Raw genomic sequence first — 25,024 nt, forward strand, 5'->3', positions numbered from 1 at the left:
GAAGAGACAGAAGCATTTGAGGCTGCCTAAATCTACAGAAGAACTGTGGCTAGTTCTCCAAGATGTTTGGAACTACCAACCTGCCTAGTTCCTTCAAAAACTGTGTGCAATTATACCTAGAAGAATTGATGCTGTTTCAAGGCAAAGAGTGGTCACACCAAATATCAATCCATCCATCCATCCATCCATCCATTATCTTAACCCACTTATCCTGAAGGGTCACAGGGAGGCAGGAATACACCCTGGACAGGTCGCCAGTCCATCGCAGGGCACAGACACCGTTCACACCTATGGGCAATTTAGACTCTCCAATCAGCCTAACCTGCATGTCTTTGGACTGTGGGAGGAAACCGGAGTACTTGGAGGAAACCCACGCAGACACGGGGAGAATATGCAAACTCCGCACAGAGAGGCCCCGGCCAACAGGGATTCGAACCCCGGACCTCCTTGCTGTGAGGCGGCAGTGCTACCCACTGCACCAACCATGCCGCCCTCCAAATATTAATTTGATATTGATTTTTCTTCTGTTCATTCACTTCTTCTGTTCATGAATTTTGTCAATTGATAAAAATAAACTATTAAATTAAACAATTTCTATTTTTGAAAGCATTCTTATCACTTTACAGCATTTTTTTCCACACCTGCCTAAAACCTTTGCACAGTACTGAACAATTAAAAATAATTTGACTATTCATGTTGCAAAAGTATAGCCAAGTACTGAAAATGAACATAGAACAAGACGGTTAACAACAAAGCACTAACATCTCTCACTCCATTTGATTGCATCAAAAAGATTTTAAACAAATTGAGGCTAATCTCAAGAAATGGTCCCATCTGCCAAGCTCTCTACAGGCCAGAGTCTTCAGAGTTAAAAATGACATTCTTCAACATATACATATTTTCACCACGATGATTATGATATAATTTTTATTTTCTTAACATTATCTTGCATATTGCTGAATAATGCACGGCCCTCAGGTTTTATTCATTCAGTTTAAGAAATGTATGCTGATTAAACCCATTTCAATTTTAACAGTATTTAGTACAGGAAGTTTTCATATTATGCATGCAATAGGAATATGTTTTTTGTCACAATAGAACAAACCACTTGCAGGCTCTAGTGGTAGTTAAAAATGAGTGTGAGGTGAAGTTCTCAAGATATTTCATGAAGTGCACACAGGTTTACAACCATAATTTATAATTTATTTAATTTTGTATCTTGGGAACCTTATGTAAGGTAAGACATATTATTATTCCACATCTGGCTCTGTGGTCCAGTCCCCTAAAGAATTCTCTTGGGAAAATCACTGAGATTTCACATCTGTTTTACCCATTATATGTTTTCTTGTATTTTGTTCAGGTCTGAATAATATTATTGAACATTTTGGAAGAAAGATACAGAATAGCAAGCCAAAACTAGATGCTAAAATTGCAAAGATCTCCACAGCTACAGTGAACTTTCCAGGCGAGCTGACATAAGCTGGTATAAAGGTGATCCAGACTGCACTGAATATGAGCATGCTGAATGTGATGTATTTGGCTTCATTGAAGTTGTCAGGCAATTTACGAGCTAGAAAAGCTAAAACAAAACACAATATAGAGAGGAGCCCAATATAACCCAGGACAGCCCAGAACCCCACTGCTGATCCTACATCACATTCTAGAATTATCTTTTCTTTGTAGTGCTTCATGTTCTTGTAGGGGTAGGGAGGGGATATTGTTAACCAAAGCACACAAATAAGGACCTGTATGAGAGTGAAAGCAAGCACACTCAGTCTCTGCTGGAGAGGCCCAAACCACTTCATGACATTACTGCCTGGAATTGTAGCCTGGAAGGCCATTAACACCACTATTGTTTTCCCCAGAACACAAGAGATGCAGAGGACAAAGGTGATCCCAAATGCAGTGTGGCGCAGCATACAGGACCAATCAGAGGGCTGGCCAATGAAGGTAAGAGAGCAAAGGAAACACAGTTTCAATGAAAAGAGCAGCAGGAAGCTCAGCTCTGAGTTGTTAGCTTTCACAATGGGAGTGTCTTTCTTTATAAAGAACAGCACGGCCACAAATGCCGTTACACACGCTCCAAATATGGAAAATATAACAAGCAAAATCCCCATAATTTCTTGAAAAGACAGAAATTCAACACTCTTTAAAACACATTGATCCCTTTTAGCATTCGACCAGTATTCTTCCAGGCACTGAATACAATCATTAGAATCTGAAAGAAAACAATGAAAACCATTAGCACCCTCTTACAGCTATGCATGTACAGTACAATGAGCAGATGCAAGTCAATATACACTCACCGAGCACTATTAGGTATTTAATACACTTATTTTTGTAGACATCTACTGCTATAGCCTATCCACTTAGAGTTATGATTTGTTGTTATTCAGAGATGCTCTTCTGCTTACCACTGTTGTAATGTGTGGTTATTGCGGTTATTACAGCTTTGACCAGTCTGGCCATTCTTCTCTGATGTCGCTCATTGTCAAGGCGTTTCTGTCTGAACAACTGCTGTTCACTGGATTTTGTTTGTTTTTTTGCAACATTATTGGCAAACTAGAGACTAGGGTGCAAAATGTAAAAAAATCCCAGAACATCCCACCAACAATCATTCCATGGTCAAAGTGACTTAGATCACATTTTTTCTCCATTCGGATGGTTGATGTGAAGAGAAATGGTCTCTATTAATAGATTTCATGTGACGTCATAAGACAGACATACGACAGCACCAGTGGTCGTAGGCCTACTTATAACTTGATATGTAATTTAGCTTAGCTAGCTAGTTGGCTGAGGCTGCCTAGTCATAAAGTGTTCTCAGTTCTCAATAGTGTGCCATTACGTTTGTAATAACTTGTTCGCTAGGATGGTATTTTTGCTAGTAAGCTGTTTATTCTTCCTACATACATGTATTTCATTATTTCGCATTGTGCAGTATAAAACCAGTTTTAGATATATCCATTCTCAGATTCATCAAATAGGCCATGAATTAAACCATACGTAACATTTACTACATTGGACAGCACTCACTTCAGACACCAGTGCCTTTTGTTATGAATTGCTGTCTAATGTTTGCTACTACTACTACCTGACAAAGATCTACAAAGTCATTGCCAACTAAGTCTTAGTAGCGTTCTGCTAACCGGAAATAATATTAATATTTAAGCTCGCCTATGCAACCTGCATAGTCAGTCAAAAAGAAAGTACTTCAATTGAATGAAAAGTCAAAAACAAAATGTTATGCTCTAGCTAGCTTGCTAAACATAAATAAATTAATACAAAAATGCTCCTATATTTTCTATATTATTAGCCCGTGTGGAAAAATATATTTTGATCAGAATGACAAATTATGCACTTTATCTAGTTCTCACCCCTCTTATGCCGCTATTTGTCATGAATAAAATTATGAACAACCTACAATAGGATTATTATTATTGTGAGTTGGCCTGCTCTACTTTACCCTGGTTACTTGGACTCTGATCCTTTGCCTGGACTCAACTCCAAAACTGCTTTACCCTGTTTGTCGTGTTTTGACCTGTATCTCTGAGTCTGCGAGTGTTTCAACACTGAACGTTGAATTTGTATTTATATCTTTGTGCAGAAGTAATAGTTAGCTTGCTCACCACCATCTGCTAACCCCGGTAAGCAGTCATCATTTGGTGATCAATATGGCGATTTGGTCAAGTGATTGAAATCCAGGAATAGACTAGTTAGTGTTGACTTACCTGTAGCATTGCTGATTTCACCCTCAGCACAGGGCACACAGTCATAGCAGCAGACTGGCCTTCCTCTCTGCACAGCCTTCCGGGTGCCTGGGGGACAGCTCTCACTGCACACTGACCTGGGTTTCTGTGTGCAAGGTGGTTCAAATTTTAAGAAGCTTTAGAATTATTCACAATACTTTATGATATCATCAAATCAAATACCAGAAGCAGATTGTCACACAGAAGTATGATAATTCAGTACTTCCCTCACACATTATTTCTCTGTTTTATTAATCTATGTCACTCATACTGTCTGGTAAATGAAGAAGTGTGAAAAATATATTTGAAGGGATTGGCTCATATTCAGTTTCTTTTCTATTTATGAGTCAGATTCACTATGTTCAGCTATTACTCTCAGCTTTGGCCTCTGTTATCTGGCCAGCACATGACATGTTGGAAGCCAGTCCATTTTGGGCACAGTAAGCGCAAAATAAGGCACAAGGATTAAAATGCCGGGATTTATAGCTTAATTTATAGGTTTGCCTAGGGTGTAATGATAAATGATAAACGACTGCTAATAAAGGAAAAAGACCTGCCCCTGCATGTCCGAGTTGTATAATGTGTTTTAGTATTTTTTTGTTTCAGTTCTATTTATACCTGAACAAAAAACAATTTTGGCTTTTTATTTGGGATGTGATATGGTTTGAGAGTGGTTGCAAAAGCAATCCCATTTCATTTATTTGTATTTTATTTTAACGCTGCTCTTAATTACCCCAGGCTACTTTATATACATGAAAGTAATATTTCAGTATCGAAGGTGACACTTGAAATAACACAAAGGGAGGAAGAATCATTGCGGAACAGTTACATTCCTCTCTCATTCCCGATCCCTTCCGCCCTTACCTTTCCACCTTCTCCCCACTTTCCCATTTTAACTCCGCTTCCCCAGGCCCAATTGTGTTGGGGGCATGCCAAAATGGCTGCTCTTTTATCTACCAAAGGATTGACTCAAGAGGAATCGCAGATACTGTACCTCCCCCCGTCCAATTGCACATTTCCTTGGGTTTACAGTGAGCCCCGCCCTTTGCAGCCTGTTCAGGATGGCTCAGAAATGCTACATATGTCCTTGCCCATTTTAAAGGCCTAAAGGCCACCAGCCTTTGCCCTCGATCCCATTCATGGCAGCAAAGACTCTCTGTCTCGGTAGGCATGGTTTCACAGTTCCTACACTGACATCAATTTCTGTTCCCACTTCTCTGCTCTCTGTTAGCTTTGGCTCCCTCATCCTACGCTCAGGCTACTCAAGTTAGGTTACCTGATATTTGTATGCTAACGTTACCATATTTTTGTGGGAGTGTCATGTGATTGCTTGGATGGGGGAGCGCCCATAAACCTGTGTTCAAGGGTGGATTTGAGCGCCCATTACCTTCTGGGAAAAACAGGCTGGAGATTCAAGCCAAGAAGTTTTGCCCCATATTTAGGAATGCCTACATACAGAGTAAAGCATTTCATCCAAATAATGTCAACTGAAACAAGTGTGACAGTGCTCATTTAATGAAAAAAGTTTTCAAACACCCATGTGAAAAAGTAATTGCCCTCTTTAAGTTAATAAATGTTTGTACAACATTTAGCAGCAATAACTGCAACAAAACACTTCCTATAATTTGATATCAGTCTTTCCCATTGCTGTGGAGGAATTTTAGCCCACTCATCTTTGCAGAACCGCTTTGACTCAGACAAATTGGTAGGTTTTTCAGCATGGGCTGCTTATTTCTGGTCCAACCACAGCACCTCAACCTTCATGTCAGGGCCACTCCTCACCTTTTGTTTATTTTCAGCCAGTCAGATTTGGACTTGCTTATGTATTTTGAATCACTTGTATCATCAGATTAGCTCTTAAATCACTTTAATATATTAAAACAACTGATTTAAGAGAACAATTCACCAATTTCCTCTTTATTTCGAATTTTCCCTTAGGTAGGAACAACATTTACGAGTGGTGCCTGTCGTATGAGTCATGTAACCACAGCTGCCTGGCACACCGAAATCTTAATCAAATCTTAACTGACATGTAAGAGTTTTGGCTAGAGCTGCAGACTGCAAGTGAATCCTAATGATTTTAATGCTCAAGTACAGGCTTGAACTGCAGTAATTTATAGAGCTCTCAACAACAAGGCAATTGTGAAGTGAAGTGCATTTTTTCCACTAGCTGTGTGTAGTTGAAACCTCCAGGGAACTTAAGTATTGTTTCTGTGTTTTTTGCATGTGAGCAGTAGGTAAAAAGGAAACCTTGTTAGTCTATCAGCTGTTGTAGACTTGTCAAATTGCTGGGTTAGTTAGACCAGGTGTGTTGCCTTTTTGTTATTAGTTATCGAATCTAGTGTGATTTTCACCAGCCGCCAGCTGTTTCGCTCGGTTCTGTTATTCTGATTAGGTGATCAGAATCAGTTAGATACTTTGGACGCCGCAATTGTAAGGATAATTATTAGATCGCTAGTTTGCATTTGTAATTAGCAGTTTATATAGGCGTGCTCAGAGCGACGCTCACTCCCATTTTGGAATGGTATGGTGTGCCAGCATTCCATTACAGTCTGCTCTCTCCCCTTCAGAACGCGCTTCCAGCGACGTGGCCCTCCACGGCGACGGAACCCTACCAACCTCTGCTACCCCTCACTGACCCGCTGTGACAACTTCACAGTTGCAGGGGGGCTATGGAACTGCCAGTCTGCCACACGGAAGGCTGACTTGATTACTGGTTATGCCTCCCTCCTGTCCCTACAGTTCCTTGCCCTCACTGAGACCTGGATTACACCAGAGAACACCGCCACCCCTGCCGCCCTCTCATCCTCCTTCTCCTTCTCACACACCCCCCGGCCCTCTGGCCGTGGAGGTGGCACTGGCTTGCTGATCTCCCCTTCCTGGAAATTCTGTGCGTATTCCCTCACTGACCTATCCCTATCCACCTTTGAATGCCATGCTGTCTCAATTACTCACCCTGTTAAACTTTATATTGTCGTCGTTTATTGTCCTCCAGGTGCCCTGGGAAGTTTCCTTGATGAGCTTGACACTCTACATTACATTACATTATTGGCATTTGGCAGACGCTCTTATCCAGAGCGACGTACAGTTGATTAGACTAAGCAGGAGACAATCCTCCCCCGGAGCAATGCAGGGTTAAGGGCCTTGCTCAAGGGCCCAACGGCTGTGCGGATCTTATAATGGCTACACCGGGATTAGAACCACCAACCTTGCGTGTCCCAGTCATTTACCTTAACCACTACGCTACAGGCCACCCCAATCTACTCAGCTCATTCCCTGAGGATGGCACCCCACTTATCCTCCAGGGAGATTTCAACATCCACCTGGAAGCCTCCTAGTCTGCTGCGTTCTTACCACTACTTCACTCCTTTGACCTCTCTCTGCAGCACTCTCCCCCAACTCACAAGGCCGGAAACCTTCTCGACCTGATCTTTCTGAGGAACTGCTCCTCTTCTAACCCCACTGTTACCCCTTTACACAAGTCCGATCACCACTTCATTTCCTTCTCCATCCCCCTAGCCCCTCTGCCTCCCTCCCCTTCTCTCACCCCCACTGTTTCTGTCCGATGTAACCTCCGCTCTCTATCACCCTCCTCCCTTGCCCCCAGAGTCACCGCTTCCCTCCCTCCTCTTGAATCCTTCTCCAAACTACCCACTGATTCTGCATCTTCCGCACTGCTTTCTTCTCTCTCCTCAGCCCTTGACTCTCTCTGTCCTCTTGTCTCCCGGCCTGCTCAATCCTCCCCTCCCAGCCCAGGGGTTTCTGACCTTCTACGTTCCTCCAGGCCCAGCCTACGTGCAGCTGAGAGGAAGTGGAGGAAATCAAAAGACCCATCGGACCTGTCTTCCTACCAGTCTCTCCTGGCGGAATTCTCCTCCGCTATCACCACTGCCAAAAGAAATTACTTCCAAACAAAAATCCAGAATTCCACTTCTAACCCTCGTCAACTGTTCTCCATTTTCTCCTCTCTCCTCAGCACACCTCCCCCACCATCTCAGTCTTCGCTCACTGCTGATGACTTTGCGGTATTTTTTGACGGGAAGGTTGCAGATATCCGCAGCACCTTCGCGACCACCACTTCTATGCCTGCCTCCCTTTCTGTGTCTGCCCCCTGTTTCTCCTCTTTCTGTCCCCTTACAGATGCTGATGTGTCTCACCTCCTGCTCTCCCACCGCCCTACTACTTTTGCCCTGGACCCCATCCCCTCAAACCTCTTTCAGGCAATCACGTCTGACATCCTCCCATTTGTCACCTCCCTTGTTAACTCTGTCCTCTGGCTGCTTTCCCTCATCATTCAAGAGGGCCTACATCACCCCGCTCCTAAAGAAACCCACTCTAGACCCCTCCTGCATTCAAAACTACCGTCCGGTATCTCTCCTTCCTTTTCTATCCAAATCCATTGAACGAGCCGCCTCCAACCAACTCTCTTCCTTCCTCTCACAGAATAACCTGCTGGACCCCCACCAGTCCGGCTTCAGACCTGGCCACTTGACGGAGACTGCCCTCCTTTCTGTCAATGAGTCCCTTCAGGCTGCACGAGCAACCTCTCTCTCCTCTGTCCTGATCCTTCTTGATCTCTCTGCGGCGTTCAACACGGTCAACCACTCCATCCTCTTGGCCTCCCTGGCATCTACAGGGATCTGTGGCACAGCCTTACAGTGGATCAAATCTTGTCTCTCTGGCCAGTCCTCCCAGGTGTCCTGAGCTGGAGGGGTGTCAACCAGGGCTCAGTCCTCGGACCCCTCCTCTTCTCCATCTACACAAGATCCCTTGGCCCTGTTATCTCTGCCCATGGCATCTCCTATCATTGTTATGCCGATGACACCCAATTCTTTCTCTTATTCCACCCATCAGACACACAGGTCTCTACCCGTATCTCCGCCTGCCTGAGAGACATCCAGAGCTGGATGGGCAACCACCATCTAAAGCTCAACCCAGGTAAAACGGAGGTGATCTTCATCCCTGCTTTAACCTCTCCCTTCTCTGATTTCTCCATCTCACTAGGGGATACCACAGTGACCTCATCCCCTAGTGCAATAAACCTTGGAGTGGTGATGGACAACAGACCCCTACAACTGATCCAGAATGCTGCAGCCCGTCTGGTATTCAATGTTCAACTATACTGTCCTCTCAGGTCCTCTTTGCACTTGTTCTTGTGTTTAATTTGCACTTTGTTGTACGTCGCTCTGGATAAGAGCGTCTGCGAAATGCCATGTAATGTAATGTAATGTAATGGTTGGAACAAAAACCAGTATGCAGACCGGCCCTCAAGGACCGGAGTTGTGCAGAGAAATATATACTAGAAATTAATTTTACTTTTCATTTACCTAGCAGCAGAGTTCTAGCCAGGTTCTGCTTTCCAACTGAAAATAAGTCTCACAAACGACATGATGTAATAATATATTTTATTACTGTGAAAAGCGATGAGTGAAGCACCTTTTTACACCTTGCCACAAATATCGCATTTAACTTTTTTGATTTTGATGAAAATCACTTTCAAGTGTGTTTGCCTGTCCATGATTCCAACATGTAGGCTGCATGTGTATGGGTAGGTGAGACGCAAAGATTCTGTGAGATCCGGATCCAGATTTGTCTTATTGGCAAAACAGGCTATCAAACCAAGCCCTAGGTATCTGTACTGTTATCAGACCATCATTTTCATGGAGTACATGTAGTACAACTTACCCGTTTTTGCCCACCTGCCCAAAGCATACTAACAGGACTCATCACAAACTGCTGACCAGATGGTAAAGAAGCATCATAATAGCCAACCACTCTGAACTCAACAGCACCATCAGGAGAAAGCTGCCAGTTCACCACTTCATATCTGGCTACTGGGTCTCCATTACTGTCAAAGGAGACATGCTCCCCAGTTCCAAAAGTGAAATTTACATTTTTCAGAGCCGTAAGTACCTGAAGAGAAACAAATATTTCAGACAAGAGAACATATTTGTTGGCGTTGTTCATAATGAAGGTTTTATTGACGATGTAAGAATGGTTTATTGAGTTACCTGCCAGGGTTCTGGTTTCACACTGTTTGTGCAGCCCTCATGGGGTGTACAGGCCAGCAGGTCATGTAGAGAATGAGCAACAGCGTACACTGCCTTATAAACATTGCTGGAGATTCTCAGCTCTGACACATCAGTGTAATCATTTTCCTTTTCACTCAAGTTCTCAGATCCAGTGCATGGGGCATTATGAGGCTTGTTGTCTCTATTTCTTAGATAGCACTGAAAAGCAGCTTCCCAAAAGTCTGTAACAACGGTATTATTTGGGTACTGGGATGGGTGAAGTTTTAATATAAATTCTTTGAAGCCATTTATTTTGCCTTTGGTGACAGCAAAGCCAAGAGATCCTCCCAGTATTCTGAAACTCGTAGGTGTCACAAAAGTGCTTGCTGTTATCCAGCCTTCGCTGCCAACCATTTGAAGGCCTGTAATATTATGAAAGGTCAGCTGCTCCAATAATTTGATCATTTCAACCTGAGCAAGGAATGCTACAATTACCTTTGCAGTACCTCTTCTGATAACATCAACAACCTTCTGTAATTTATCTGGTTCTGTCCTGTGAAATTTCTCAGAATACTCAATGCAGATCCCTTCCTGTTGAGCAGTTTCTATAAATGTAGCCATTCCGTTGTTGCCATAGTCACTATCACTCCTCACGGCTCCTATCCAGGTCCAGCCAAAGTGCTTCACCAGCTGAGCCAGTGCTCTGCTCTGGTAATAGTCACTGGGAATGGTTCTGAAGAATGAAGGAAACTCTTTTCTGTTGCTCAGACATGCGCATGTTGCAAAGTGACTGATCTGAAAACAACACAATCAAGTAAAATATACAGCAATGAATGCAAATACTATGATTCAATGTGCAGCATAGTCATTTTATATATAATGAGGCAAATATATCCTGTCTTTGAGTTTGTGTGAGAGAGAGAGAGACAGAGAGGGAATGGAAATATAATTGGAAAAAAACAATTCATCATTGAATCATCAGGACTACATTTTAGGGTAATTTCAGTTGTACTAAACCAAAGAGGATCTTTCATAATTCATTTTGGTTGGCATGATCAATTTTTCTGGGCAAAAGGGAAAACTATGTTTATTATAGTGTCATTCTGGACTCTAAATATTTTCCATAATCATTGTTCCTTACCATTACAGAAAACCATTGCTTAGACTTCATGAACATATTTTACTAACATATTATCATTTCACTGACCTGTTTGGGAGTATGTACAATTGAATAAAGGGAACTCTTACCACTGGAATCTGAAATAATCCAACAGCTGCTGCAATTGCAATGGCATTAGTCGACGTGGATGTCCCAACAATGGCCTGCACTACTGCTGGTGTGGAACATGATGTGTCAGACAGTGTTTCCTCATAACCATTCATCAGAGCCATGGCCGCTCTTAGAGAGAATATCGGAGAGACACAGGAATCATATATCTTATATCCAAGAATTACCCCAGGGAGCAGGTCAGTTCTGTTATTTATTTCTTCAGTGGTGAAGATCATGGTCTGGGCCAACCGGAATTCTCTGAAATTGACTCTAGAAATGATAAATCATGTTGATTGTTTACATTACATTTCAGACATATGACAACAAAGTACATAACCATAACCAGGGGCAAGAGCGCTGAAATCCCTAGAGGGAAGTACAGTTCAGAAGTACAGAAGTGCTAGAAGTGGCCACATAGATAAAATTTGAACCCTGTAGATTCATCTGATGAGAAGTCATTTTAAGGGTAATTTTAATACATGATATACACAAACCTTGAATTAAAAAAGAACAGTTTAACTTGCTTTCAAAAAGGCGGCTATATTTCTTCTCATATAGAAGGACATAACTCATATTTTTGCACACTCTGAACATTGAACAAGAACAGAAATTATAAACATGCATCTTACCTTCAAATAAAAGCCATTACAAACAGGTATTAAATGCTCAGTCTTCATCTTACCGTACACATTTCATTGGCTCTGGTGTCCTTGTATATTGGATGCTAAGTTTCCTGGTTTCAATGTGCAGTGCGAAGAGGCCACCGATGTTGATGTCACCATATTGATAGAAGATGGGTTTGGCTGCCCTTCCCAGTATTCTACATGGTGGTGTCTGTGCTGCAGCCCAGAGGACTGTCAGTGCCAGCAGAATGGTCTGCAGTGCCATCCCACAGCACATCTCAGATCCAGCACTGCTGTGTACCAGGTTTAAATACAGCAATTTTAATTCTCAATCGATTTGTCATTCCCAAAGGCATGACCGAGTCCCAGCATAAGTAAGGTGGTGGAAATTATCTTGGCAATGAGGCAATGGAGTATTCAGAGAGGCCACTATTTGTATTTGTATCTGTATTTGTACTTAGAACATCAAAGTGGGCATAGCTTTTCAGGGAAAAAAGGAAAAGTTTGGCAGACAATCCAGACTTTCTTTGTCATTGCTCATTTTGTTGCATTATAAAAGCATTAAAGTCATTATTATACATCACCTATTATAATAAATATAAGAACAGACATGATATGATATGTATTACATGATTATTACTGTATTATATTATATGTATTATATTACATGATATGTAACATGCAAAAGTAAATTATGAGTAGCTAACTATTTTACAGCACCCTCGCAAATGAGTACTGAAAGTAGTACTGAAAATTAACACAGTACAAGACGGTTAACAATTAAGCACTAACATCTCTCACTCCATTTGATTGCATCAAAAAGATTTTAAACAATTAGAGGCTGATCTCAAGAAATGGTCCTGTCTGCCAAGCTCTCTACAGGCCAGGGTCTTCATTGTTAAAATGGACATTCTTCAACATATACATATTTTCACCACCCTTCCCCCACCAGATAAATATTGGACCGAAGTTCATGACGAATGTCGAATTTGAATTGGAAAAGCAAAAGTCATCAAAAATTTTACTAATAACCATACAACGCTAAATGTCATCTGGAGGGCTGTCCCTACCGAATTTTAAATGATATATTTTGTCTTTTATTTTACATCCCAGTTCCAACTTGGACAGCTCCTAATGCCTAGGTCTCCTTGGCATTACCCACCCTGATGTCTGGTAAATCCCCACAGACATCAGGATGTAATCCACTCAAATATTCCCCTGCGACAAGCTAAATTGCTTTTCGAGCCAATAACAATTTGGGGAAAAGTAGAGAGACATACAAAGACCATTCACAAATGGCATTTAAGCACTCCCTTTTTTCATAACTATAGAATATTAACAGATTCCCATCCTTTCGCATTTCCTCAATGGAGAACACAGGGAATTAATACCTTTGTTTAGTGAAAATCACAATACAACCTACCTGGTACATCCTCACTTTTTCTTAGGTTTGTATCTGGCAAAGAAAACTTACAGGGTCCTCTGCGGAACAGAGCTTTCTACACATGCAATACACGCCACGCTGGATAACAAAATAAGGGGTTTAATCTCAGCCCTTTATACATTTCTCCTTCGAGCCTCTTACAAAAACCCCTTGCAATTCAATCAATTTGGGATAAGGACGTATCCATGAGCAATGATGAAATTGCCTTAAATTCTTAAATTGATATCTTAAATTCCTGACCTTCAGCTCATACACTACAAGTTTTTTAATAAAAACGGAAGGAAGGAAACTTGTGAATTAATAGGCTAACTAGGTAGAACGCGTCTTATTTAAAAATTAAGGGATGATTTCACAGGACTGCTAACAACACTAAATTATTATTAGCTGCAGTACAGTCATTCATGGACAACAAACTGACAATGCAATATTGCTAAAATGCGTAATGTAAACTCAGCGTCTTCCAAATAGCAAGTCAGCTCACAATGTTCTGAACAGTGAAACTTTCAAAAAATGACTTCCAGATCAGATTTGCTCTTATTCCTTCTGTTAAAAACTTGGTACATATGTGATCAATAAACCAGGCAGGTTTATACGGCTCAGCCTGCATAACAGAGTGAATAGGTGTTCAGACCACCGTGAGCTTACACGGTCTTCCGAACATGGGCGTTGTGTAGTTTGTAGTCTTTTTCTCTATAAATAATGGTGCAATTCACATGAATCAGAGTGTTGTAGTGTCTGAGATAGTCAATAAGCAACCATAATCATAAACCACAATCCTCAGGGTAAAAACTGCCATTGTACGGATGTTTACTTCTGGTGGAAGCGGTCGCTTCTCTGTGTCCTGTTTGGAACAAGTCGTCGTATAATTTTCTTTTTCTAAGCATTATCTTGCATATTGCTGAATAAGCTCATCACTGGAGATGCAGGGCCCTGTTCACATATCCCAATTAATATTTGGCAGATATATGACCTGTTTGACTAGGTTTTATTCATTCAGTTTAAGAAACCTATGCTGATTAAACCTATTTTAATTTTGACAGTATTTATAAAGGAACTTTTCATATTATGCATGCAGTATGAATGTTTTCACAGTCAAACAAACCACTTGCAGGCCCTAGTGGTAGTTAAGAATGAGTGCTTGGTCAGGTTCTCAAGATATTCCATTCAGTGAACACAGGTTTACAACCATAATTATTTAATTATATATCTTGTGAACCTTATGTAAGGTAAGATGAAGGGCAATCACTGAGATTTCACATCTGTTTTACCCATTATATGTTTTCTTGTATTTTGCTCAGGTCTGAATAATATTATCGAACATTTTGGAAGAAAGATACAGAATAGCAAGCCAAAACTTGATGCTAAAATTGCAAAGATCTCCACAGCTACAGTGAACTTTCCAGGTGAGCTGACATAAGCTGGTATAAAAGTGATCCAGACTGCACAAAATATGAGCATGCTGAATGTGATGTATTTGGCTTCATTGAAGTTGTCAGGCAGCTTACGGGCCATAAAAGCTAAAACAAAGCACAATATAGACAGGAGCCCAATATAACCCAGTACAGCCCAGAACCCCACAGCTGATCCTACATCACATTCTAGAATGATCTTTTCTTTGTAGTGCTTCATGTTCTTGTCGGGGAATGGAGGGGATATTGTTAACCAAAGCACACAAATAAGGCCCTGTATGAGAGTGAAAGCAAAAACACTCAGTCTCTGCTGTGCAGGCCCAAACCACTTCATGACATCACTTCCAGGAATTGTAGCCCTGAAGGCCATTAACACCACTATTGTTTTCCCCAGAACACAAGAGATGCAGAGGACAAAGGTGATCCCAAATGCAGTGTGGCGCAGCATACAGGACCACTCAGAGGGCTGGCCAATGAAGGTAAGAGAGCAAAGGAAACACAGTTTCAATGAAAAGAGCAGCAGGAAGCTCAGCTCTGAGTTGTTGGCTTTCACAATGGGAGTGTCTTTCTTTATAAAGAATAGCCCGGCCACAAATGCAGTTACACACGCTCCAAATATGGAAAATATAACAAGCACAATCCCCATAATTTCTTGAAAAGACAGAAATTCAACAGTCTTTAAAACACATTGATCCCTGTTGGCATTAGACCAGTATTCTTCCAGGCACTGAATACAATCATTAGAATCTGAAAGAAAACAATGAAAACCATTAGGACCCTATTACAGCTTTGCACGTACAATATAATGAGCTGATGCAATACAATAGAGGATACCGGGGAACATCCAAACACTTCGATGTTTTCGCCTAATTAAAAAATATATCCACATTCTTGCAAATATTATTTATCCAGAAGATTTATTCAGAAGATACATGTCTTTGCTATGACTATAGACCATTGGTAAAGTTCTACGACATTGACATATCGTAAATTAAATTGAGTATGAATTCATTACACCTGTCTTAAGTCAAAAATAGGGGTCAATATGTAACACATTGGCATCTTTTTCTCTCAAAAATGTGAAAGTAGGGGGCGGCATATTCCTATAGTGCCGGATTGTCTCCCCCCAGCCCTTCGTAAGCATGCTTTGTTCTGTGCTTCTGTCATTTTGAAACCACAAATTAAAAGGTGACTGCACAACATGAACACACAATACAAGCTGGTTGTCAAGCGAATTACTTTACGATGACCACTCAAGGATGAACAAATGACCAGTTATCCACAAAAAAAATGTTTATTTCAGTTTCACTCCATTCGAGTCCCGAAGTCGCCCGACAGGGTAATTTAGTTGCATTCATTTAAATACAGACTGGTAAAATTTAAGTATTAGTGTTCTTAGATCTTAGCGCTGCATTTGACACTGCAGATAATAAAATTGTGAAAATTAAACTCAGAAAGAAAATATTGTCCAATATTTAACATACAATACAACATTTGCAAAACTAGCTAATGCCACAGTTAGCAATAATGTGTGAATTCTGACAGTGGCAGGCTAGCTAGCAAGCAAAGAAGTGACAGCAATCGAATCTAACATTTAACCCATTAAAACTATATAATGAGCTAATCAGCTAACAGTTATGTTGCTTAGCGGAATGCCAGTGATGTTAGTGTTGCGAGTGTTGTGGCCCATGGGGTTAATGTATTTAGCTATAAAGCTATTTTTATCAAATCCGTGGCTATGTAAGACAGCAAGTTTTCTATTCTGTCGCTATTAGTTCAAGTGGAAGCCACTGAATTACAGGCATCGTTGAGTGAGAAGTACCTTGGCTTATCATAGTTCCTCTGTACTCGCACTGTGACTGACAAATGCTTGTTCAGTAACCATAGAAGGTCAAACTACTGTATGGCCATTTACTTTGTAGCCTATTTATCAATTTTACGCATTCCACTACTCAGTGTCATATATTCAGTCACAGCGGCTATATATGTTCAGTGTTATGTACGGTCCAGGGAACCCAGACGCAGACCACAGGATAATCCTAAAGAGTAGTTTTAATGTCAGTAGTCACAAGCCAAGAGATCCAAAACACAGCCAAAAACGAAAAGCAAAAGAATAGTCGAAAAAACAAGCGAGAGGTCAAAATCCAGAAAATCACAGGGCGAAGGTACAGCAGGGCAAAAGCAAAGTCGAAGTCAAGGCAAAGGGGTGTCTTTCAAGACTCTCTATAACAAGGCTTACAAACAATCGGCACTTATCAAGATCAACGTTCTGACAACGAAGCATACTGAGACTGAGGTTTAAATACAAGAGGGAAGGTGACAATCTAGGCGGGGCAGAGGAAAAGGTGGGCTAAACAAATGGACAACAGGTGGGGAAACACAATAGGGTAATGACATAATAACGGGAGGGAGACGAAAACGCGGACTGGATGCACGAAACAAAACATGCAAAACATACGGCTCCGGATTAGGGAGTAGACATTTGCATAGTTAGAAGACGTAGTGATAGTTAGAGACAGGTGCGAACACTTCGCTGAAACTAAACGAGTAATCAGGGATGGCATAGGGAGGCGGAGTTATAGAACAGTGCAGAAATACTAAGAGATAGTGTTAGTGAGTTAGTTTCGTGAATATTTCTAAACTACCCAATAAAAGTGATTGTTAGTTAGTTAGTTAGACAGACAGTAAGTGTATTAATCGGATTAGTACTTTACAAAACCTAGATTAGTAGTAGTTAGTAAGAATCGTGCTTTACAACATTTAACTATCAAGAAAAAGCAGGAAGTAAGAATCGCGAGTTTTAGAAAAAATGTTGAACCCCGAAAAACTACCGTAACCACCCGAATAGTGGGGCACGCAGACAGGGGAGTGACTAGACTGATAAACATTCAGACGTAGACATAACAGGGGAGGACAATAGAGAACTGTAATGGGAAAACATAAACCAGGTACTATGGGAAATGAATCATAAACAAGAATAAACATGAAAACATACAGAACAAATACAGAAACATTACATTCGGTCTCAAATAAAATCATCAAGTAAAATCACGCATTGATTCTTATTCATCTTTGTACTTTGGGTATAACTGGGTTGGAAATGTGACTGTAACTTTAGTTTGGTAGAAAAGGGCAGGAATTTTTTCATTATAGCCTATGGGGAAATTGACAGTTACAGTGGACTGGCCAGCATATTGGTTTCTGCAACTTCAGGCTGTGCCCGTCTCTCCACGTTTCTATATTTCTATGGTCTAGCTCCTAGCTCCTTCCCTGTTCCTATCCCCATTGGACTGACCCCCTGGTTTCAAGCCTCGCTCGCCCTGGACCTCATTCTCTGCCCAGCCCCCCTGCCTGCCTTATCCGTCTCTGTCCAAACCCCGCTCCAGCCCTCCGGCCTCCCTGCTGTATTGCCCTGTTCACCGTGCTTTGACTGAGTGGTTCCGATCATTTCCATGTGACACTGAATGTCGAATTTATGTTTATATCTTTGTGCAGAGTTAATAGTTAGCTAGCTCACCACTGTCTGCTGTTAACCCAGGTAAGAAGTCATCATTTGGTAATCAATATGGTGACCACAAGGTCACGTGATTGAAATCCAGGAATAGAGTAGTTAGTGTTGAGTTACCTGTAGCATTGCTGATTTCACCCTCAGCACAGGGCACACAGTCATAGCAGCAGACTGGCCTTCCTCTCTGCACAGCCTTCCGAGTGCCTGGGGGACAGCTCTCACTGCACACTGACCTGGGTTTCTGTGCAAGATGGTTCAAATCTTAAGTCAAAGCTCTACTAATGGACAAAGTGATTTGCAAATACTCTTTGATAATTATTCACAATACTTTTATATATCATCAAATCAAGAAGCACATTATTGACACACAGATGATAATTCAATACTTGCCACAACATAGTCTTCCCTGATACATTTAGGATTTTGTTCTGTTTTATTTATGTATGCCACTCGTATTGTCTGGTAAATTAAGCAGTGTGAAAAACATATTTTAAGGGACAGGCTCATATTCAGTTTCTTATATATTTGTGAGTTAGATTCACTACATTCAGATTTTACTCTCAGCTTCGTCCTCTGTTTTCTGGCCAGCACATGGCATGTTGCAAGCCAGTTCATTTAGGGCATGGTAAGCGTAAGGTAAGGCACAAGGTTTAAAATGGCTGGACCTATGGCTTAATTAATTAATAGGTTTGTCTTGGGTGAAGTGATAAACCAACCAAAGTGTCATCTCCCTTTAAAGTCAACTGCGTGATGACAATATCACCAAGAATGAGCACTGTGCATTGTTCATTCATTCATTCATTCATTCATTCATTATCCTAACCCGCTTATCCTGAATAGGGTCGCAGGGGGGCTGGAGCCTATCCCAGCATACATTTGGCGAAAGGCAGGAATACACCCTGGACAGGTCGCCCGTCCATCGCAGGGCACACACTCCATTCACTCACACACTCATACCTATGGGCAATTTAGACTCTCCAATCAACCTAACCTGCATGTCTTTGGACTGTGGGAGGAAACCGGAGTACCCGGAGAAAACCCATGTAGACACGGGAAGAACATGCAAACTCTGCACAGAGAGGCCCCGGCCGACAGGGATTCGAACCCAGGACCTCCTTGCCGTGAGGCGACAGTGCTACCCACTGCACCATCCATGACGCCAGAGACAAATCTCATACCTGTAATTATGAAAGGAGATATAATCCAGGTGTTGTTGGACTTGTACCCTTGTGCACCAACGCCTGGTTCCACCAGAGGCTATAGATTGGCTCACGGAGGTGGGGATTCGGTGTGTGCATGGGGATGTACATTATCATCAAACTGCAGGAGCCTGAGGACCCTCCTATCCTCTCTCGATTGACTGACTTCACGCTCGAACAGTCTCGGGATGAGACGCTAACAAAACGCCAAGAAAATTTGTGCTTCCCTGATGCTGATTAAATGGTGACACGAACATTATACTGAGTCGGAAATACATCATTTGGCCAACACAACAGCTTAACCAAGTTGCGTTAATAAAGCAACAGTGAACTGCGGTGGGATCAGCTCCAGTGCTGGTAAACTGACCTTTCCAAACTACTTTTCAAATGTCTGCTGAAATTTGATGTGGTTGCTCCTACATTTTTTATTTTAATGCTGCACATTTTGCTTGTTGCAATAATGATGTTTGACTGGATGAGCCTTAATTCTTTAAACCCAAAGGCCACAACATGCGGAACTGTAACGTTAGCTATGCTGCTAGAAACATAGTGTAAAGTGTTGCTATGTTTGAAACTGAAAGGTATGTGTTGTGGCACATAAAACTACATTGGGTGTGTTTTAACCACGGATTATATTTCATATAAATAATGCAAAAATAATAATTAGTTGTAACATTGTTCACTTCGTCATTTTCACAATGGCATTTGGCAAAATTATTGTTCACGAGTCCTTATTGACAAGTCCGAGTTGAGTCTGTAGTTTGTGTATGTGCGACTAAAGTGCGACTGGAGTCCGAGTCGCTGATTCGAGTCCCCATCTCTGTTTGTAGTATTAGCAAATGGAAATGTGATACTAGCTGACAGCAGTTCATGATATATCTAGCTACCTGTAGCTTTCCTATCAGAGCCGGATGGTAGCTAAAGTTAGCTACTTAGCTACCATTTGGCTGTGATACCTGAATGCTAGGTATGAAAAAGTATTTGCTAGAGTTGTCATGTAGCTTTATAACATCTATGGAAATGTCTGCTAATTGCTAGAAACTAATTTAAACTTCTCAGGTGAGTTTATTTAGCTAGCCACTAAATTTGACTGTTCTGCTGACCAACTGATGAGAATGGTGTTTCCCTGTCTCGCAAACTACATAATGTATGTGAATATTGTTTATTGCAAGTTTTAACACCTTGCCACATATCGCATTTAACTTTTTTGATTTTGGTGAAATGCTCCCACACTTTCAAGTGTGTTTGCCTATCCATGATTACAACATGTAGGCTGCATGTGTGAGTATATTGGATTCAATAAGATTCAGCCATATGTGTCTGTGCTGTCATCAGACCATAATTTTCATGTCATAAAAACTTACCTCTTTTTGCCCACCTGCCCAAAGCATACTAACAGGACTCATCACAAACTGCTGACCAGATGGTAAGGAAGCATCATAATAGCCAACCACTCTGAACTCTACAGCACCGTCAGGAGAAAGCTGCCAGTTCACCACCTCATATCTGGCTATTGGGTCCCCATTATCATCAAAGGAGACATGCTCCCCAGTTCCCAAAGTGAAATTGACCTTTTTCAGAGCCCTAAGTACCTGAAGAGAAACAAAGATTTCAACATATTTGTTGGCTTTGTTCATAATTTAAGTTTTATTGACTATGTAAGAACGGTTTATTTGGTTACCTGCCAGGGTTCTGGTTTCACACTGTTTGTGCAGCCTTGATGGGCTGTACATGCCAGCAGGTCATGTAGAGAATGAGCAACAGCGTACACTGCTTTGTAAACATTGCTGGAGATTCTCAGCTCTGACACATCAGTGTAATCATTTTCCAGTTCATTCAAGCTCTCAGATCCAGTGCATGGGGCATTATGAGGCTTGTTGTATCTATTTCTTAGATAACACTGAAAAGCAGCTTCCCAAAAGTCTGTAACAACAGTATTATTTGGGTAATAGGATGGGTGAAGTCTGAATATAAATTCTTTGAAGCCATTTATTTCCCCTCTGGTGACGGCAAAGCCAAGAGATCCTCCCAGTATTCTGAAACTCATAGGCGTCACAAGATTGCTTGCAGTTATCCAGCCTTCACTGCCAACCATTTGAAGGCCAGTAATATTCTGAAAGGTCAGCTGCTCCAATAATTTGCTCATTTCACCTAGACCAAGGAATGCTACAATTACCTTTGCAGTACCTCTTCTGATAACATCAACAACCTTCTGTAATTTCTCTTGTTCAGTCCTGTAAAATTTCTCAGAATACTCAATGCAGATCCCTTCCTGTTGAGCAGTTTCTATAAATGTGGCCATTCCATTGTTGCCATAGTCACTGTCACTCCTCACGGCTCCTATCCAGGTCCAGCCAAAGTGCTTCACCAGCTGAGCCAGAGCTCTGCTCTGGTAATAGTCACTGGGAATGGTTCTGAAGAATGAGGGAAACTCTTTTCTGTTGCTCAGACATGCACATGTTGAAAAGTGACTGATCTGTAAACAACGGTAAAGTAAAAGATAAAACTATGAATGCAAATTCTGTGATGCAGTGTCTAGCATCATCATTTTCCATATCATGAAGCAAATATATCATGTCTGTGCATTTGTGTGTGTGTGCGTGTGTGTGAGAGAGAGAGAGAGGGGGAATGGAAATATAATGGGGAAAAAAAACACTGGCAAAATTATCAGGAGTACATTTAAGGGACATATCAGTTGTGCTACACCAAAGTGGAAATCTTTTATAATTCTGTTTTGTGGTTGGCATGATCAATGTATCTGAGCAGAGGGGACAACTATGTTTATTCTAGGCTTTGGACTAATATAGATAGTCATTGATTTATTTCATAGTCATTGGTCCTTACCATTGTGCAGCCTTGTGAATAAAATGTTCACAACAGAAAATCCTTGTTTACAGTTCCTGAACATATTTTATGAACATATTATTATTGCAGTTACCTGTTTGGGACTATGTATGAAGGAATAAAATAAACTCTTACCACTGGAATCTGAAATAATCCAACAGCTGTTGCAATTGCAATGGCATTAGTCGACGTGGATGTCCCAACAATGGCCTGCACTACTGCAGGTGTGGAGCATGATGTGTCAGACAGTGTTTCCTCATAACCATTCATCAGAGCCATGGCCGCTCTTACAGAGAATATTGGAGAGAGACAGGAATCATGAATCTTATATCCAAGAGTTACCCCAGGGAGCAGGTCAGTTCTGTTATTTATTTCTTCAGTGGTGAAGATCATGGTCTGGGCCAACCGGAATTCTCTGAAATAAACTCTTCATAAATAAAGACATTACAGAATGTATTATTGCTTGACAGGCTAACCAGCAGATTCGAGTTTTAGACAGTAATTGCATATTCTTGTTGTATACTATGAAATATTTTTCCTCAAAGAAATGTTATTGATATTACCCTTTGTTTAATTTGAATCCCATCACAATTGTTCTTTTCAACGAACCACTAAACCAGAGAGCAGATGAATGTTAATAATTAATCTCACCGTGAACACTTCAGGCGCTCAGGTTTGGTGTAAAATTTGCTGGTTATTTCCCTGGGAATTTTGTGCAGGGAGAAGACCCCACCGATGTTTATGTCTCCATGTTGATAGAAGCTGGGCTTGGTTGCCCTCCCCAGTCTTCTGCATGGTGGTGTCTGTGCTGCAGCCCAGAGGACTGTCAGTGCCAGAAGAATGGTCTGCAGTGCCATCCCACTGCACATCTCAGATCTAGCACTGCAGTGTACCAGTTTTAAATAGAACTTTTTTTTTACATCGATCTGTGACTCGCAAAGGCATGACCAGGAAAATCACATTGAGGCGGAGCAAATTGTAACAGAAACAAGTGCAGCAGAAAAAGTAATTACAGACACTGTGATCATTTTCAAGTCTTTTTAGCTGAGTTATCTCATATGGAGAGAAGTATATTGTTTTCTCTCAACACTACCGTGGTGTGCAAAAATTTGGGCACCCCTGGTCAAAAAGCCGTTTACAATGAATATATAAGGCTTCTTTCTGGCAACTGTGCCATCTAGGTCTTTTTTGTTTAAAGTATGTTGTATAGCTGTCCTGTGAATTGCTTGACCTGTGTCTGCTACTATTTTCTACAGCTCTTTTGCAGTAATGTGTGGGTTCTTCTGAGCATTTCCCACCAGGTCTTCAGCCATTCAATCTGAGATTTTTCTTGATCTTCCCTTGACTTCAGCTGTTTCAATTGTCTTTCGGTTTCTAATAATGTTTCTGACTGTGGAAATTGGTAGTTTGAGTGTTTGTTTGATAGCATGGCTTAGTATGACAGAACAAAAACATGAAAGCTAATGTTAACCACAGACTTTAGTTTATGCTAAAACAATATCTGCTGAGGGACAAAACTTCTGGTTTGGCCTGTAAAAAGATGTCATCAAACACTTGAGAAATTACATGTGAGGGATTCTATTCGAAGTTGGTTTAACCAGGGGAAAAAATGGGTAGAAGGCACAATTGAGGAACCTTGTGGAAGCTTGTATGGAAGTACTGTTTGCCCATTGATTTGTTATGCACTTTATGTCTGCTCAAAGTTATACTTATAAAATGGCACATTACGCCATCATAGCCTTTTTATGTACTTTATATGAACCCTATTGACAAATCATGAAGATCAGTATATTATTATATCACTGCAAAATAACGATAATGTAAATTTGTGATGCCATAGCAAAATGTTGTGCCACCAAATTTTGTGAATGCACAATGAAAAATTTAGTACACAAAATGATTATTCATTTGGTTGCCGAGTTGTCTTAATAGTCTTATGAATTTTCATCATCAGTACTGATCCCTTTTTAAGTCACAGTATCAAAGTGACATATTCGCCTGGTATCTTTTGTGGAAAATGTTATCCTGCAGTTGAACTTTCCAGAGCGAAATCTGAAGTTAATGTGGAACAGCAAGGGTTATTATGTCTTATATTCACAAAAAGTGCTGTAAACTAAAACATAACATAATGGCAAAAACAGGCCGTTCAGCCCAACAATGCTCATATTTTCCGACCAGTAAATGTACCTACTGCTTGGTTTGCCTGAAAGTATCTATCACCGTACGAAGCCTGGTCTTGAAAACCCTCAGTGTCTCTGCCTCCACTTCTTCTTCTGGCAAGCTATTCCACACAGTGACCACTCACTGTGTGAAAAAATACTTTCTAATATCGTTGACTTTGTCCTTATCCTTTGGATTTTTTGCATTCATTCAGTTTTTAACTGCGCAATTTTCAATCACTATGGTGACAGAATACAGAACAAAATACAGTATTTGTGTATGTTCAACATTTTGAGTTTATCTCAGAAATCATATTGCTTTTTTTTTTTCATTGGCAGTCAGGTGTGCCAATAATTGTGGAGCCCACTGTAGAACATTCCCATGTTGTCGTATCATTGCATATTGCTGAATAAACTGTAGATGCAAGGCCCAGTTAACATATCAGAATCAATTTGTGTTAGTTATGTAAGGTGGAAATTATTAAATCTGGTACCATCAGCTTGCTGACTTCCTCAGGTACAGTGGCAATATGTGGAGCATACATCGTTAGCCCCCACCTCCTCAGCACCCACACAGGTGGGAGCCTGTGGGAGAAAACTTAATTGTTCCCAAAACAGCTGTCTTCCTGAACCCTCTGTAAATCACCCCCTCCTCTCACCTTCCTTTCAGGGTTGGAGCACTGAAATAGTGTATATGGCATAAAGATGTTTCATGACAATCCCAGATCAGAATATAGTAATGTTTGGTATTATTCTGATTGTTTCAGTGTTTCATAACCATCCAGGAACCTAGGGAAAACTATGTGGAAAT

The 25,024-nt window shown here is 41.1% G+C and overlaps 2 protein-coding genes across 2 annotated transcripts; both read right to left on the reverse strand.

Annotated features, from left to right (window-relative positions):
- Positions 1-1,304: 1,304 nt before the first annotated feature.
- Positions 1,305-11,927, reverse strand: LOC133108160 (extracellular calcium-sensing receptor-like). The gene is made up of 6 exons (XM_061217597.1): positions 11,710-11,927; positions 11,006-11,297; positions 9,758-10,552; positions 9,432-9,659; positions 3,729-3,852; positions 1,305-2,218 (listed from the first exon to the last, which is right to left on the reverse strand). Exons 1-6 carry the CDS (start codon positions 11,925-11,927, stop codon positions 1,305-1,307), a joined length of 2,571 nt encoding a protein of 856 aa, XP_061073581.1.
- A 2,409-nt stretch (positions 11,928-14,336) lies between these two features.
- LOC133108066 (extracellular calcium-sensing receptor-like) lies at positions 14,337-22,803 on the reverse strand. Its single transcript, XM_061217482.1, has 6 exons — positions 22,706-22,803; positions 22,190-22,481; positions 20,892-21,686; positions 20,575-20,802; positions 18,129-18,252; positions 14,337-15,250 (listed from the first exon to the last, which is right to left on the reverse strand). Exons 2-6 carry the CDS (start codon positions 22,445-22,447, stop codon positions 14,337-14,339), a joined length of 2,319 nt encoding a protein of 772 aa, XP_061073466.1. The 5' UTR covers positions 22,448-22,481; positions 22,706-22,803.
- Positions 22,804-25,024: the final 2,221 nt, after the last annotated feature.

This window comes from Conger conger, chromosome 13, assembly GCF_963514075.1.
Source record: "Conger conger chromosome 13, fConCon1.1, whole genome shotgun sequence".
NCBI classification, from domain to species: domain Eukaryota; kingdom Metazoa; phylum Chordata; class Actinopteri; order Anguilliformes; family Congridae; genus Conger; species Conger conger.

Bases quoted from the DNA above. Each gene is read 5' to 3' on its own strand.
- LOC133108160 (XM_061217597.1), bottom strand. From the start codon at position 11,927: ATGTGCTGTGGGATGGCACTGCAGACCATTCTGCTGGCACTGACAGTC. The intron at 9,660-9,757 runs GTAACTCAATAA...GTTTCTCTTCAG, and splicing joins TGAAACCAGAACCCTGGCAG to GTACTTACGGCTCTGAAAAA. The intron at 3,853-9,431 runs GTAAGTTGTACT...CCTTGCACACAG, and splicing joins GGGCAGGTGGGCAAAAACGG to AAACCCAGGTCAGTGTGCAG.
- LOC133108066 (XM_061217482.1), bottom strand. From the start codon at position 22,447: ATGATCTTCACCACTGAAGAAATAAATAACAGAACTGACCTGCTCCCT. The intron at 21,687-22,189 runs GTAAGAGTTTAT...CGTTGTTTACAG, and splicing joins GATTATTTCAGATTCCAGTG to ATCAGTCACTTTTCAACATG. The intron at 18,253-20,574 runs GTAAGTTTTTAT...CATCTTGCACAG, and splicing joins GGGCAGGTGGGCAAAAAGAG to AAACCCAGGTCAGTGTGCAG.